The sequence below is a fragment of the Clupea harengus genome, chromosome 23 (assembly GCF_900700415.2).
Source record: "Clupea harengus chromosome 23, Ch_v2.0.2, whole genome shotgun sequence".
Classification (NCBI taxonomy): Eukaryota; Metazoa; Chordata; class Actinopteri; order Clupeiformes; family Clupeidae; genus Clupea; species Clupea harengus.
Window position 1 is genome coordinate 11,577,947 of NC_045174.1, and position 17,680 is coordinate 11,595,626.

General features: G+C 41.8%; 1 protein-coding gene across 1 annotated transcript; it reads right to left on the reverse strand.

Annotated features, from left to right (window-relative positions):
• Positions 1-14,351: 14,351 nt before the first annotated feature.
• LOC116218647 lies at positions 14,352-17,267 on the reverse strand. The gene is made up of 9 exons (XM_042703291.1): positions 17,205-17,267; positions 16,640-16,767; positions 16,369-16,505; positions 16,143-16,236; positions 15,931-16,042; positions 15,635-15,858; positions 15,373-15,544; positions 15,105-15,232; positions 14,352-14,982 (listed from the first exon to the last, which is right to left on the reverse strand). The coding sequence occupies exons 2-9, from the start codon at positions 16,703-16,705 to the stop codon at positions 14,665-14,667; spliced, it is 1,251 nt and encodes a 416-aa protein (XP_042559225.1). The 5' UTR covers positions 16,706-16,767; positions 17,205-17,267; the 3' UTR covers positions 14,352-14,664.
• Between the last annotated feature and the right edge of the window lie 413 nt (positions 17,268-17,680).

Here is a 17,680-nt window from a genome sequence, read left to right on the forward strand (position 1 = left end):
CCGGTTTGAATCTGAATGGTTGCTAGTTCAAATCCCCTCACCTCTGTCCTCGATGTAGTTTTACATTTCCTTGGAAGTCGTTTTGAATAAAAGCGTCTGTTAAATGACTAAATGTATTAATAACAAATACAATAAATTGAAGCAGTGAAAATAAATTGTCTGTATTTCTCTCTATTCTTATCATGAGTCCACCGTAATCATTTTCTACAATAATGATATGCTATGGGGTACTAATAACACTCATATAATTATGAGTGCTTTGTTCTCCGCATCACCGACACTACAAAAATGTACCACTTGCAAAAAAGCGCAAGACAGTCAATGTGGTGTTTGCAATAAATGACTCGAGAAGGTCTTGTAAATTAATGATTCCTTGTCGGCTGAATCGGTAGCGCTCATACAAGAATAATGGATCTTGGCGATCGCAAAGAACTCTCTCCTTCCGCTAATCTAACTCTAATATCAGTCCTTGGTCAATGGGATCCCTCCTTTTTCCGGGGGTGTGGCAAGCTTATCCAGCTACACTTAAGTTAGCCTGCCCTGGAGCAGGTTAGTGCTAATCGATATGTAACTATGGTGATTTATCAAAAGTTGCTTCCACGAACCAAAAAGAGGGGCGTTTTTTTTATCTAAGCCTGAAAATTAGCTCGCTAAACCGTTTAGCGAGCTACGACGAATACCCCCCTGGCCTCTTATTTCAGAAACAATGAACAGCGAGCTGCCTGTTGACATTTTCAGACAACAGTGAAGCTCGCTTCTTTTGCACAACACAACTTTTAAAAGTAAACTTTCCATTCAGAAGCTTTTTATCATCCATTTCGCCGTATCGCGCTCACCATTCACTGAAACCGTAACGTTAGCCTACTACACAGTTTGCGATGCCAAAAAGAACGTTAATAAAAAACAAACAAAACAAAAAAAAATAATAAAAAAAAAAACGCGTTAATCTCGCGATAAAAAAATTAACGGCGTTAAAATGGGTTTGCGTTAACGCCGTTAATAACGCATTAAACTGACAGCACTATAAAATATATACATAAATAGTGAAAAATACAGATTGTGTCAAGTCACACTCAATAGGATGCTGCTCTTCACTAAAAACATCACGGCTGTGGTCCAATCTTCCCAAACCATCAAAACCATGAAGGAAGGAAAGGGAGAGAAGTGAAGGTGTCTCAAACTTTGACTTAAAAAAAAACAACTGCAACATTCGTTCCAGTGACAAACTTTAACTCGACAAACGGGTTCTTTCAGGCTTCCTGTCCAGATACATGTTGAGTTGATGAAAGCCAGAGATAAAGACAGAGTCTGCAGCCAACCTCACATGATGTGAACCAGCATTGCGAGTATTTCATGCTGAAACCCGCATGTATATGTGTGTGTGTGTTTGTGTGTGTGTGTGTGTGTGTATGTGTTTGTGTATGTGTGTGTGTGTGTGTGTGTGTATGTGTGTGTTTGTGTGTGTGTGTGTATGTGTGTGTTTGTGTGTGTGTGTGTATGTGTTTGTGTGTGTGTGTTTGTGTGTGTGTGTTTACATTGACAATATTACAAAAAAGTATATGTATCCTCTCAGTTGTAGTGTAAGGAGATGGAGGATAGCAGTCCTAAAAGTGAGTATGTCAGCCGTATTTGTTCTTGTAATCGCTCTTCCCCTCCTTAAATGTATTAATGCCAAGGACACAGAAGTACCACCAAGTATATAAATATAAAAATAGCTTTATTTTTAATAAAAGGTTGAAGATCATTTAAGTTTTAAAAGCACTCTTGAAATCCATTAAATCTCCGCAACAAGAGTCCAGTCACAAGCTGTCATAGTCAACAATGGACCATTTGTGGAGTCGCGTGAGACAGCGGACCGAGATGGATGTGTGAGAAAGCTGCTCTGCATAAACCCCCAAAATGAATCCATAATATGCGTCAATTGACCCCATAATATTGTTTAATTGTATTTAATAAATGTGGGAATAGTACTACAAGTGAGTGCGTGATAGTTTGTTGAAGTTAAAACAAGATAACTTTGAGTGCAACTTCGAAACAAAGAGCTGCTAAGCAAGGTGTTAGCTTTGCTAACACAGGGAGTGGATTCAAGGACTCAGGTGGGGCTGAGACCAAGCCAAAGGAGTCGCACACTGTAACTGCCATGACACCGCTTGGGTTTGCTGAATTACAGGAAGCACTTGAGAAAGCGATGGAGGAGATAGGGATGAGAATTGATAAGATTTAAACGATTCCGATTCCATAACGATTCTTGCTTATCGATTCGATTCCTTATCGATTCTCTTTTTGGGCAAGGAAAAAAAATCGTTTATTTACATACATTTTCTTTTATATAATATTCTCGGAATAGATGATGCACAGCATATACAGTATGTATGTATACATTTACATGTTTTAAATAACCAAAAACAAACCTAAGAATAGGTCAACAAACTCTCAAAGTAGGGTCGAGAGACCCATAGCCTAGGGATCCTTTTCCTTTGATGGGGTGCCAGGGGGTCCCAACAAAGAAAAAAAGTATTTGTTTTGACTATAATTCCAACCATAAGTAACAGAATGTATGACTGATTTGGTATTGGGTTTCATACAATTGTTGTAATAAAACATCTAAACTCAAAGATCTCATCAGAACCGTTTCTCGTTTTCTTGTTCTTAACAAGAACCGGTTCTCCATTCCCATCCCTAGGAGGAGATGCCCCGGTTCAGTGGCACCTTAACAACCTTGCAAGCAGATGTGACAAGTGTCAAGACTACTCAAGGTAAAATGAAAACGGATGTTGCATCTATTTTTCAACGACTGAATGAGGCTGAAGGTCGTGTTTCTGTATTGGAAGACGAGAACTAAGGTTTGAAGCAGTTAGCTCAAACAAGTGCTAAAGAGTGCTCAGAGTTCCGTGGGATGATAACCGACATGGCCAACAGAGAGGCGCCTCAATGTGCGAATCTTTGGACTGAAATAACACAAAGAAAGTCCGGCAAAACTTTGTGAGAGTGTGCGGTCCTTTTTCTCTGAGGCTTGGGAGTGGATTTAACAGAGGAAATGGTACACCGAGCCTCATCCAAAATACCAACAGGAAATATGCCGCCTCATTATCCGCTTTCAGAATTTTTTAGAGAAGGAACGCATTTGGGCAGTAGCGAAGGCAAAGGCCTGGGTAGGTGATGGAATTCATTGGAACGACTCTAACATCTCTGTATTTCCTAACATGACCTAGGAGGTCGCTGATAAAGGAAAGCAGTTTACCGAAGTCAGAAAGAAATTGCACAAGGCAAATGTTTCGCTCACATTGGCATTCCTGGCCGTTCTTCGTTTTACATGGAAGGGAGAAAAGGTGAGCTTTACGGAACCCAGCGGAGCTTTGGAGCTGCTTAGCGAAGCGGGACTGTAGTCAGCGGAGGACGGCTCCGATCAAACCTAAAATGGAGTTGCAGAAGTGAGCGCGTCGCTTTTGAATGTTTCTATGGAGTTGTATCTGCTATGGCATATGGAGCTGAAGACAAAGGACAGAACAGGGATTTATTTTACTTCAGGCTTGGACTTGGGCGTTGGATTCTTTTTTCTTTTTCTTTTTGCTCTAAAGGGAGCGCATATGTTGTGCTTAACATTAGCCTTGGCTACACAGACCAATGTGAGTATTAGGCTCATTACATATAGCCCAATTTTGTTTTCACTTAGTTTATTTTCATTTGTTTTTCTGCTCCTGTTCGTATGGTTATAGGCCTAATAGCTGCATTTTGACATGAGAATGTGATGGCTTTGTCAATGAAAATGTCTGGACAAAATTTGAGTTGTATTAAGAGTGGTAGTACTTTGCAAATGTGTACTGCAGGGGTGACATGTATCAAGAAAGTGGGTGGGGCAGAGTTTGGAGAAATCTGGTTCTTGCGCCTTACAGACCATGTGTGGGTGGCGATATTCCTTTGCAAAATTAAGTTTGGAGGGATTGGGGTGGAGGGATTTGGGGGTTGTTTTAAGTGTTAAGTGTTTTAAGTTTTGTTTTAAGTCTAGGATTAGGTTTTATGTAGCATGCACATCTGAATGATGTTAGCATGTTAGCATTCAAATGGCTACATTTATAAAGACCATTACATGGAATATCAATGGTTCTCAGAATCCTGTAAAAAGAAAGAAGTAGTTAAGTCATCTGAAAACCCATCAAACAGATATTGCTTTGATTCAGGAGACTCATATGGAGGGTAAAGAAGCAGTGTGGTCCTGGAGAAGAGAGGCATTCAGTGGAGGACAAAGTGAGGGCTATCAAGGAAGCTTCCAGCCCTAAAAACGTCACAGAACTCCTCTCATTCCTGGGGATGGTGAATTACTATGGAAAATTCCTGCAGGATCTCTCAAAGGTGTTAGCCCCACTGTACTGTACAAGCTGCTGCATAATGACACAAAGTGGCAGTGGTGCGCGGAGCAGGAGAAAGCGTTTAAAGAAGTGAAATAACTCCTTCATTCAGCAAAGCTATGATCCAGACAAAGACATTGTGCTCTCATGTGATGCCTCGCCCTATGGAGTCTGGGCAGTCCTCTCATGTCATGTCATGGAAGATGGCTCAGAGAAACCTGTTGGATTTGCTTCAAAAACGCTGGCGGCTACAGACAAAGGTTACTGACAGTTAGACAAAGAAGGTCTAGGCCTTGATTTTGCAGTAAAGCATTTTCATCAGTACTTATATGGGCGTGTTTTCAAGATCTACACCGACCATGAATCACTGATGAGCCTATTCAGTGAAACGTGCTGCATTCCGCCGCTAGCTTCAGCCAGAATCCAACGGTGGGTACTCATCTTGTCAGCCTGCCAATACAGCATAGTGTACTAATGGTAATTAGTTTTATACTATAATTGAAGGTTAGGTTTGATCAGTCAGGATTCAGGTTTATTCTTGAAGAATGGCAGCCGACCACTGTGAGACAGAGACTTGAAGATCCATCCTCCCTCACAGGACTTCACCTCAGCATATCTGATTATCCCTTGAGGGACAGTCTGTTAAATACACTGATATTTAAGGGGTGTTACCGTCTATTCAAATGGGCCATGGGTACAAAGCTCTTTGTCTCGACCAGAGGAGGGGGAGGTGAAAGTCTCTGTCTCACCTCACTCCTCAGGTCAACCCAAAAATACCTCCACCCAGGAATGTTTACATGCTAGTTAAATCCAAATAAAAGTAACAATTATAACTAGGTATAAGATCATTGAATTATTGACTATGGCATATTCTTAATAACTATACCGGTCCCTTCAGTACAGAGCAGGGAAGGACAATGCAAACGCTGATGCGTTGAGGCACCTGCCATTGCCTGAGACATATGTGCCTCTAGAGACTGTTTTTTCATTATAAAAGTTGTCACAGACACCTGTAAAGGCAGCCCAAGTCAAGCAGTGGGCAGAGAGAGACCAGGTGCTGTCCAAAGTAAAGATTTACCTGCTACAGGGCTGGCCCAGTGTGGTTGACAGTGAGGAACTGAAACCATATGCCAAACGCAAGACCGAACTCAGCCTACAGGATGGCTGCATTTTCTGGGGTGTGAGGGTAGTCGTCCCTCCCCCACGTCGCTCACAGATTGTGGAAGAGATACATGAGACCCATCCGGGTGTGTCGCGAATGAAGAGCCTGGCAAGGTCCTATGTCTGGTGGCCAAAGATGGATTTAGAACAAGGTAAAGTCAAGCACAAAATGTCAGTCTAATCAGCACATGTCGCCACCAGCCCCTTTGCATCCCTGGGTGTGGCCAGACCACCCCTGGTCTAGACTACATCTGGACTTTGCTGGCCCGTTCATGGGGGAGATGTTTCTCATAATGGTGGATGCCCACTCCAAGTGGATAGAAGCACACATCATGAGCAACATAACAGCCCCCCAAACCATAGACAAGCTCAGACAAGTATTTGCAATTCATGGGTTGCCTGACACTGTGGTCACGGATAATGGTCCGACGTTCACCAGTGAGCTGTTTGGTGAGTTCATGGAACAGAATGGAATTCGGCATGTTTGTACAGCTCCTTTCCACCCAGCCTCAAATGGATTGGCCGAGCCAGCTGTCCAGGCGGTGAAGGAGGGTCTGAAGCGAATGAAAGGTGATGCTCTAAGCACCAGACTTTCACGTTTCCTGTTTAAATACCGCCTGACGCCACAGACCACTACTGTACGTACTCCAGCAGAGATGTTGATGGGGCGTAGGCCTAAGTCAAAGTTGGACCTGCTGCGTCCAGACATAAAGGCCACGGTGATGACAAAGTGGGAAAAGCAGAACGAGGGACATGATCAACATGCACAAGAGAGACAGCAGAAACCAGGTGACAATGTCTATGTGAGAAATTTCAGCAGCAACTCTAATCAGTAATGGCTACCTGGGGTTATCCTGACGCAGAGAGGTCCTCTCTCATATGTTGTTAAGCTGACTGATGGACGAGTGTTCTGCAGACATCAAGACCACGTCCGTCTACGTCATGACACAGGCTCAGAGATCATCAGCACCTCAGAGTTTCCCCTGGTGAGCCAGACTACTCTGGGAGTATCACCAGAGGAAAGGTCACTCGGGGAAGTGTCTGCACCCCCTGGAGAGGAGGGACAGTTGACTATGGACCCACAGACACCTCCTGTGACCCCGTCACCTGAACCACCCAAAACACCTACACCGGCAGTGCCAGCTACAGCCCTGGAGATAGTGCATAGGTCACAGCGTGCTCGAAAACCTCCAGACAGACTTGTTAGTTGTTAGTTAATCACTGTATGTGCTAAATTGAATTGAATGTGCATGTGCTAGTTGTAAGTGTATGTGCCAAATAGTAATGTTGTTAAAGTTAATGGCCCTCATTCTCGAACATTTTCTGAAGTTTCTTCTGAAATGTTTCTTACGGGCTTCGGAAAAACAACGTAAGCAAAAGACATCCGCCAAATTCATGCACGCTTGAAAATGCGGTCCTACGCAGCAGAAGTTTTCTGGGCTGTGCTCCCCCGGAAGAGTTTTCTTAAATTGAAAGCGCGTTCTCGTGCTCCTGAATTTGCATACATACACGCCCTGCCAGCTCCTTATAAGGGCACGCAACCGTAGTGACGTGTGCAGTCGGAATCGACCGAATCTACACGAAAGCAACTCGTAAACGAGTCATGTCAAAGCGGTTTCGTGTACATTACATTTAGTCATTTAGCAGACACTTTTGTCCAAAGCGACGTACAAGGGATAGAACAGTCAAGCTACGAGCAATAGAGACCTAGTGTAACAATAAATACTACTTTACATAAGAAATAGAAAAACGAAATAGGAAATAAAAACGAAGTGCAGGAATGTAACTGCTATAAGTGCAAGTTAAGCACTAGTCGAAGTGCCAGTTAGGAAGGGAGGTGCTCTCTGAAGAGTTGGGTCTTCAAAAGCTTCTTAAAGGTAGAGAGGGACGCGCCTGCTCTGGTAGTGCTAGGCAGTTCGTTCCACCAACGTGGAACTACTTGAAAATTCTGGATTGCCGTACTTGCACAGACGGCAGTGCCAAACGACGCTCACTAGACGAGCGCAGCATTCCGGTGTAGTCCTTTTATTTATTTTATGACATCACGGTGCCTCGTAGAATCATGACTATAGGCCTACATGTGAAACGTAATTGTTAATGATACTTTAATCCGAGGATCTGTAGAGTTGATGTGAACGCAATCACCAACGATTTCTCACAAATTCATTAACACGGAGAGTTTTCTTAAACGCGATTCCTCAAAAAACCACAAGATGGCCCACGGGGCCATCTTGTGGTTTTTTAAGGAATCGCATTTGAGAAAACTCTGGCCGAGTTACGACTGCTATTTCGAGTTCGGAAAGTCTTCTGAAGTTCAGAGCAAATCCCAGATGAGAAAACTTTCATGAATGCCGAATGTTGTCCTAAATCCAATTCCTCTTAAATTCCTCTTAAATTCTTCTTAACTGCGTTCGAGAATGAGGCCCAATGTGTATAAAAGAAAATTACACTAAATTAGCTTAATTTAACAAGTTGATTTGTATTAGTGGAATGTTGGAATTTAGTGGGGGAGAAGTGTTGGAATTTTGGATCAGTCTTTTGTTATACTACTAGGCGCAGTGATGGGCAAGCTACTTGATATGTGTAGTGAGCTAAGCTACAAGCTACTCTACAATAAATTCAGCTTCACTACACAGAAGCTATCACTCATAAAAATGTAGCAAGCTAAGTTACAAAAACCTGTCAAAAGTAGCTTGATACATTAGTAGCTACTTTCAGTTAAACAAACTGCATGCCAAGTCAATGCAATTTTAGTGATCAACACAACTGTCAGTCAGATAAAGGCTCAAATATGTTTAGATTTATGTATTGAACAATAGCCCAATACACAAAAAACAAATGCATGAGTTTACATATTAACATAACATGAGTTTACAAATTAAACTTTGCTAAGAACTGTCTCCGACCTCTGTTTAGGAAAACAATCGTGACTACCACTACCATCATACAGCCTTATGTGTGTGTGTGTGTGTGTGTGTGTGTCCGTGTTGCCAACTCCTCTGTGAGGAAAGTAGCTCTCCCAAAAATCGCCAGAAGTCGTTAGATGACGCATGACGCACAATATGCAATTCTGAGAGAGGTAACATTTGTGCGCGAATACAAAGTTCTGATATTTTGCCCGCAAATACAAAGTTTTAATATTTTGCTGTTATCTAGTCAGACTGGCCGCGCAGCCGCTGTGTGAGTGGAGATAAGACGATGACAGCCCTCGCTGTACTCAGCTCTCGTGAGATTGTTTGTAACGTGAACTGCAAAAAGGCATATGTGAGATGCTTTTTCAGTGCTTTGTCAACACAATAATCCACCAAATGACAAAAAACATCAGAACTGTCCAGGAGAAATTAGCTTTCGAGGACGCTACTGCGCTACTTGATCAATAAAAGAGCTTAGCTACTGAAAAGTTTTTTTGGTTTTGTAAATAGCGACGTTACAGTCAAGCTACTGGCAAATGTAGTTAAGCTAGTCTAGGCGGAGCTCTAGTATAAAGTAACGCCAGTTTTGCACTTCCTCTGCTTCTGTGTGCACGAGTAAAGTACCTGAGTATACTCTGTAATGCTACATCTGCTATTTGATATAAAGCTACAACGCGATACATCCTTCTTCTTGGTCCGTGTCTTTGGCCAGGTTACTACAATGCCTGTTGCTGTTGGTTGTTCAAATGCCAATATTTGGGCATTTCCATTTACTTGGATACCGTCAGGAATGAAATATCTGGGCATAAGGTTAACCACAGACTTCCAGACGTGTGTACAAATGAATATGGATCCAGTCCTTTCAAATGTTCAAGACCACCTTTGCCAAGTGGGAAATGATAAATGTATCTCTATGGGGTCAAATAAATACAGTTTAAATGATGGTCTCTTCAAAGGTTAACTATATATCTATGATGATTCCTCCTGAACACTGGTCGGAGAGGGACTCGACATTGGGGTGGCTGGAAATTGAGAAGTCGCTGACCTTCCCATTTAGGTATAAAGATGCTTTGTCTCAAAAACTAGCAAATGCCCAGCTAGTTAATCCTATTCTTCAGCATTCAATGGATGTCTGGAACAAAATCCACAAATTGCTTGGTTTGTCTCAATACAAACAGAGTTATTCATCCATTTGGGAAAACCCTGCTGTTAAGATAGGGAAGAGAAGTCTTCTGGAGAACATGGTATACTAATACTTCTGTTTTCTATAAAATGGCTGCTAATGCTCTGTATGGTAAAAAGTGAAAATCTGAGGATTATATGGCAAAAGGATTTAGGCATTGAAATGGAACAAGAGGTTTGGGAGAATATTGTGCATAACATGGGTTGGCCAGTGAGTGCCAAATGAATACACTATAAAATAATTCATAAATATTACTGGACTCCAGTTAGACTTAAGAGGCTTGGTTTAATTCAAAGTAGCGAGTGCTGGAAATGTAAGGGCTCTATGGGTAATTTTCTACATCTCAGGAGGGACTGTCCACTGGTCTCCCCTTTTTGGGCTCGAGTGATTGGGACTATGGAAGAGTGGCTGGAGCAGCCCTTGCCAAGTTCACCTCGTTTACGCCTACTTGGAGACAAAACTGTGCTAACAACTGGACTTACAAAGGCACAGTTGGGGCTAGCCCTCGCAGGCTCCTGTGGGATATTTTTTATGGTAAGATGAATATGGATTGGCTATTCTCAAAATGCAACGTCTGACCACACAGTACAGAAGGCATCACACAGAAAATAGATTAGGACACTTGCGCCAGATAAGGACATGTTTAGAACCTAAAGGAGCCCCAAATAGCTAAACACCAGGTGAAGACGAGACAAGAAGTCTGTGTCTTCCAAATAGACAGATGTCAGGTCAAAGGTGGCCTCAGAAAATAGGCACTCAAAGCGGCGCAAACACACGCCCAAATAAAGATAATTAGGGGAGTGTCACTGGACAACGCCCCACGAAGTGAATGCTTTAAATAAGAAGTGGCAGGACGTTTGTGCTTTGGAGATCATAGCGAATCCATTGATCATCTCCCTATTGTGACGTATTGATTACAATAAACACTCCAGATTTCTACAATCAGTCTCCAGTCTTCTGATAGAAAAGGAACGGAATGATCAGCCACAACACTCCCTTAACGCTCCCTTAAGTGCACCATGTTATAAGGACTGGATTGAGCTCATGACAAGTACGGCCTCTTATGAACTAATGCTGGCCAAGGTGGGAAACTCTGTGTCTAAGTTCTATGCTATGTGGGATAGTTTCCTGACATATATTAAGGATGGGGATCAGTAGGAATGATGTAAGGATAGACCTAATGTACTTTATATCATGGTATGGGAGGGGGAGGTATTGTGATCTGATCGATGTGCAGCTGTTTTGTGTCTGTGTGATTGTTTGTTTTATTTTTGTGTTGTGTAATAATGCCTGTGGTGATTTGTAGTATTATACGTCAGACCACTAGGTGTCAGTAGTGTTACTTATATACAATAGAATAGCTACTACAGTTGGAGTTAGTAGAACGACATGTGGATCTAACAAAGAACATCCTTGTAATGTGATTCCCGTCATGGAAATAAAAATAATATAAAAATACAGTTCTTTATTGAAGAGAACAAAACATGGTACCAGGAGTGAAACAACTGTAAATACAGAATCTGAAGATTGAAGCGGATTGTGAACAGCGACATGATGGTAAGTGTGAAGCCACCAGCGCAGCTGAAGCTGACTGGGAATGTCGACAGCAATTGGCGTTTTTAAGCAGCGGGTTCGTCTATATTTGGAGGCCATGGGACTGGATACAAAGCCGGATGCCAGAAAGGTAGCATTACTGCTTACAATAACTGGTCCAGAAGCCGTCGAAGTGTACAACACTTTCGTTTTTGATGAGGAGGGTGATCGTGCAAAATTGGATAAAGTGCTGAGTAAATTTGAGGCTCACTGTTCTCCTAAGAAAAATGAGACATACGAGAGATATGTGTTCCGTTGTAGAATGCAGCAGCAAAGTGAAAGTTTTGATAGTTTTCTGACTGACCTGAAGATAAAAGCACAGTCATGCAATTTTGAAACACTGAGGGACTCGATGATGAGAGACCAGATCGTGTTAGGCAGTGGAGACAAAAAGGTCAGAGAAAGGCTACTAAGAGAAGCGGAGCTAACGTTAGAAGCAGCCATCAAGATTTGCCATGCAAGTGAGAGGTCCCAAAAGCATTTAAAAACATTCAGTGAAATAGGAGTTGTTAACGTGAAAGAAGACGTGGATGTTGGTGCCATCTCAAGACCTGATAATGCTCGTCACAGTGCACACAGCAGACAGAAGATGGACTCATTCTTCTGCAAAAGATGTGGCACACAGCACAAACCAAGGCAATGTCCTGCTTTTGGTAAGCAATGCAGTAACTGCCAGGGTAAGAACCATTTTGCAAAACAGTGTTTTTCAAAAAGAAATGAGAAGCAGAAAGGGAAATCTGTTAATGTTGTGGAGGACACTGATTTGAGCGACACATTTTTTGTTGGCATGGTGAACTGTGAGGAGAAACCAGAAGATCAGATATTTGCTGTTAAAGAGGATACATGGATAGTACCACCACAAATAAATTGGACTATAATCACACTGAAATTAGAATCTGGTGCAAAAGCAAATCTGATTAGCATGTCTGACATCAAAGCAATGAGAGAAAGACCAAAACTACAGAGAAAGACACTTGCACTGAAAGACTACAATGGACAGAACATTGAGTGTTTAGGCACCTGCAGGCTGCAAGTTACAGTGAAAGACAAAATGCACCACTTACTTTTCGTTCCTGAAGGACTCGATTCACTACTTGGTGATAAAGCCTGTGAAGATTTAGAGCTTGTGAAAAGAGTATATCGAATCAACACTGAAATGACAGCCTCACCTGACACTGTTGACTCAATAGTGCAGAATTTCTCAAATGTCTTCAAAAGTTTTGGTGCACTGCCATTCACATACAAGATTCAGCTTAAGGAAAATGCACAGCCAGTTGTGCATGCTGCAAGAAGAGTTCCAGTGGCATTAAGGGACAGTCTGAAGAAAGAACTAGAACGAATGACCACGCTTGGTGTGATATGGAAGATTGAGGAACCAACAGACTGGGTCAACTCCATGGTCTGTGTAAAGAAAAAGAATGGAGAGTTGAGAATATGCATGGATCCGAAAGATCTCAATGAAAACATCAAGCGTGAACACTATCAAATACCCAAGCGTGAAGAGATCTACAGTGAGATGGCAGGCGCCAGATACTTCTCCAAACTGGATGCGTCACAAGGTTTTTGGCAACTTAAGCTGGATGAAAGTAGCACCAAATACTGCACTTTTAACACACCCTTTGGCAGATATTGTTTCCAGAGGTTACCTTTTGGAATTATATCCGCCTCTGAAATATTCCACAGAGCGATGGAACACATCATTGAGGGACTAGAAGGTGTGCGAGCTTATGTTGATGACATCATTGTGTGGGGATCAACACCCCAACTGCACAATCAGAGACTTACAAGAGTTCTGGAGCGAATACAAAAGTATGGGCTAAAGCTCAGTAAAAGCAAATGCCAATTCGCTCTCCAGGAAACAGTTTTCCTTGGAGATAAGCTGTCAGCACAAGGCATACAACCTGATCAAGAGAAGATCAATGCGATACTCAACATGCCAAGGCCAACAGACAAGACAGGCGTACTACGCATAATGGGAATGGTGAACTTCATAGGGAAATTCATACCCAACCTGTCAGCGAAGACATCACACAGTAAAAATAAGAGTGTTAATTTAACTCCTATAGAGTTGAATTTAACTCTGCTTCAGATAACATTTGGTCCCGCTCTAAACTAGTGTTAAATTAACTCTTTGGCCAGTGTCAGATTTCCAGAGTTAAATTAACTATTTTTTGAGTTAAAATGAACAATGAAATGTGTAAAAATATTTAACACTATAGGTTAGTCACACTGTTCAGAGTAATATGATGGCACTGTACAGAGTTAATTTAACTCTGGATTTTAGTTTAAAAATGACACTTAAATATATTTAATCTTGATTTCTCTAGTGTTACTTATAAATCTAGATAATATGATGCTGCTTAATAACTGTACTCATATCAACTGTAATCAAATGAAAAACACAAAAATACAAGATGACAATACCAATATTTATTTTAGAGTTCTTAAACATTTTTATTCCAACATTATGAACTCATTGCCCATACTGTAGCGAAGGGAGAGCGTAGTCACCCCATCCTGCTTGATTCTGGGTCTACAGGGTGCCGAACGTGCACTCTGACCGCAACGCCAAAGAGCCAGGCTTGATGGCATGGCAGTCAGAGCACACACTCATGTGTAGTGACGGCACATCGTCACACTGCCCTCACCTTTGGGAGGCGCACCCTTGCGCACACGCACACAGGCATTTCTTGCGCATCTACCAACCGTACTTCTCCCATCCAGAGCGCTCCACACACACAAGTGCTTCACCCATGGGGTCCCTCACACAGGGTTCAACCTACTTGGGGGTCATACAGTTTTACAGGCACGCCTCCAATGACCTCTCGATAAAACTGTATGAGGGACCCCCAGGTAGGTTGACCCCTGTGTGACAGACCCCATAGATGGTGAAGCACTTGTGTCTGGGGCGCTCTGGATGGTGGATGCGCGAGGAATGCCTTTGTGCATGAAGCGCAAGGGTGCGCTTCCCGAAAGTGAGGGCAGTGTGACCGTGTGATCGTCACTACAGATGAGTTTGTGCTCTGACTGCCATACCAATGAGCCTGGCTCTTTGGCATTGTGGTCAGAGTGCATGTTTGGCAACCTGTAGACCCCGGTTCAAGCCCAGGTGGGGTGACCATGCTCTCGCTTCGCGACACATACATACCTTAACTATAATGACAATGATATGATATGACAATGGTTTATGAAACACCTCACCAAAGAAAGCAATATGGGACAACAAACAGAGCTTTGTCATTAAATCCATAAGACATTTGTATATCCAAAGGCCTAGGATAAATCAGGTTGTCGACATGAAAAACAACAAAATCTTGCTTTGACCTTGCCACTTCATATGCATGGAAATGTTCTTGAAAAGCTACTGTAAAAACGTAACTTAAGTGCTTAACAAGGCCGCTTGGACTTCCATGGTCACTTTTGCAAAAAAAAAAAAACACCTCATGGTTCGGTCTCAAAAGTTATTCACTCAATGCAACATTCTTGCTCGCAATTCAGCAATCCTGGGAGTTTCCTTTGTTTCGCCCATGTCAATATTATAGATGTTTGTTTGCACAAAAGTGAAAAAGCTGCTCAGGGAAAAACTGTATGACGTACCAAAGACGTAATGGGCTTTAATGAGTTCATCAAAGGCTCCAACTGACCCTGTTGCCTTGCATGGAAGTGCGTGCTTGTCGATCACAATGAAGTATGAGTGAATGCTGCTTCTGGTGGATCCCTGCGCAAGAAGATAAGGCTGACTGCTTTGGGTGATGTTGTCCAGATGTTGTTGCACGCTGGTTCCAGCCTAAAACAAAAGACATTCAACAAAAGCATTTGGTGATTAACAAAAGACATCAGATCAGATCACCTCAAGCTGTAAATGAGATTAATGTGATGGAAAGTATTTTAAAAAACTGTTTCGTATACCTTTTGAAATCTGATGAGCTGATCTACAGCTTGAGATGCAGATATCTTTCCTGGCCTTATTCGACCTTGCGCAGATGGTGGTAGCAGATGTAGCAGCAGCAAAATCGCAGACATGTCATTGTCCCACCCTACAGATCAGTATATCAACATTAGGTCAATATTATGCCACAATTATGTTAAATTGACAACTGGCACCATAACCAAAATGTACAGTATATTGTCCACTTACATAAGCAACAATACCAAGTGAAAACAGTACTATTCATACCGTTCTCAACTTCAGCGGTTGACTCAGCATTGCGCATTAAATCCAAGAGCTCTGTGGTAGGCACCAGTCCATGGCTTTCTTTTATGACTCTTGCTCTGAAAGTGGTTGGCCACCTCTCCAAAAATGTGTTGGCTGTGGCCTCACCAAACAGGAGTCTGAAATCTTGTTCTATCTGCAATACAACATACATAGAGAGCAATGATGAGTGATAACAGATACTGCATTGATGATTTTGATGATTCAGTGAATTTAGACATCATACCAGTCCTGGTGTGTCCAGAAACCGTGGAAAGACCAAGAAGACATCTGCTGCTTTACTTTTATCATTGACCATTGCTTGGCGATAAATGAAGGTAGTTTTCATCTTCTCACGGATAGTGTCTTCCTCAGCAGAGTGTCTCAAAACTGCAATTGCTGCTTCCACATCCTCATCAGATTGCACTTTGTCACTTATGAATGGTTGTCGACCATGGCTTGGCCCACCAACTTAAGACAAAACACAAATTTGTAGACTCCTATCTCCAACTCAATTTCATTAGTAACAGATAATGAACTTACCTTTGGGAGATCTGCTAACTGAGCCACCTCTTTCCTCTGAACTTTTTCTTTGAATGGTCTTCAATCGCCATGCAAGGTATCCAGAACCACTCTCTGGATCGTAGTAATGTTCCTATGTAATTATAAATATATCCAAAAGGGAATGCTATCAGCAATTCAAACAGTGAATATATGCATAATGTTGTAATGATGCAATATTGTGATATACTTACATATCCATGTTGTGAAAATGGGTCTTCCAGATAGGGAAACAAAGCAACTATCCCCTGTGCATACATCACTCTGACACTTTTGGGGGGCGATGTCCTAGTACAAGAATCACATTATGACCGTCACACTCAATTGACAATTAGACAACACAAATCACATAAATACCAATTGTCTATATAGCCGGTCAATACTAACAATGTTTTTGATAGCCTAATATTTGATGCTTACCCATGTGTTTCTGTCATCTCAGCAGCAAGTATGTTCATCATCTGTCTTCTAGTGGCATCTGTCAAAGATTTGGTTTTTCCATACTCTTGCATGATGCGTTCACCACCAGGCCTTGATGTCAGGATTTTTCCAATCAACTTCAAGTGAAACAAAATGTGCTTTCAGTAATTTTGAAACCATATGTAAAGCTGAAACACAATTATCTCAAGATCATCCCTTATCATGTGGAACATTATTCAGATTAGACACCATAACAATTTCCACTACCTACCGCTTTTGCGACATGGCTTTTGGGTTGACTTGCTCCAAAAGGAGATGCCTCTTCATCGTCACACATCGAGAAGTTTAGAATGACAGTGTCGTCAGATGTTACGGAGCATGGTGATGATTGCGAGGCACCTGTGCATTATGGAAATTATACAAAATAGAAACATGTTACATGGAGCTGTTATATTTAATGGGATATAGTCTCACATCAGCCTTTACGCTAAATTAACCTGTCTGTGAATGGTCTCAAAGATTACCAAGTCCTTCACTGCCCAACATGATTCGAAAGGCTCCAGGTGATTCCTTCACTATCTCTTCAAAAACCTCAGAGTCAACCTCTGTATCAGACTGGTCATAAACCTTCATATCTAGCTACCTGCCTTCTGGTATGTTGAATTTCAGGCACACTGATGTGGGAAAAAAAAAGGAAATTTCAGAAATGATGGGTTCCAAAGTTTGAAATCCCATGCATGTCCTGGTCAGAACAATCTAGTTCTCAAAAGGAATGGTTAAATATGATGCATTAGGAGTACGACCCTTGTGATACTCTTTTAACCTAACATACTAACCTTCTTTCAAAAAAGTATCAAATGTCAGCTCAGACAGCTTAATGTATTTGTGCTCTCCCCCAAACTGAACTTGTAGCAGCATTCTGAATGTATCTATAAAAAAAAATAGTAATTCAGTTCAACAAAGACCTATATTTCTATACAAAGACATATTTCAAAAGACATATTTCAAAAGAAATGTTACTGTTATAGATGGATTTCCCATTTAAAAAACAAATGCACGGGCAACCCTGGGGCAGGAAGCGGAATAGAACACTTTATAGAACAACATTGAGCAGCACTCTGCGATCAAATATTACAAGAAGTTAACTGCACTAAAGGAAGTAGTGGTGGCTTAAGGATGTTAGCATTACTAAGGGTAAGCATCCATTTGCGAAAAAAATGGTGCTTCACCCCAATTCGCCCTTCTGATCGGCTGAAGGCATAACTGACGCCGTTTTATTGATTTATTTTTGCAAAATAATGCTTTCCCCTAT

Coding starts and splice junctions, on each gene's coding strand:
- LOC116218647 (XM_042703291.1), bottom strand. CDS start 16,705: ATGTGTGACGATGAAGAGGCATCTCCTTTTGGAGCAAGTCAACCCAAA. Junction 15,859..15,930: donor AGTTAGCAGATCTCCCAAAG/GTAAGTTCATTA, acceptor TTTTGTCTTAAG/TTGGTGGGCCAAGCCATGGT. Junction 15,545..15,634: donor TTCTGGACACACCAGGACTG/GTATGATGTCTA, acceptor GTTGTATTGCAG/ATAGAACAAGATTTCAGACT.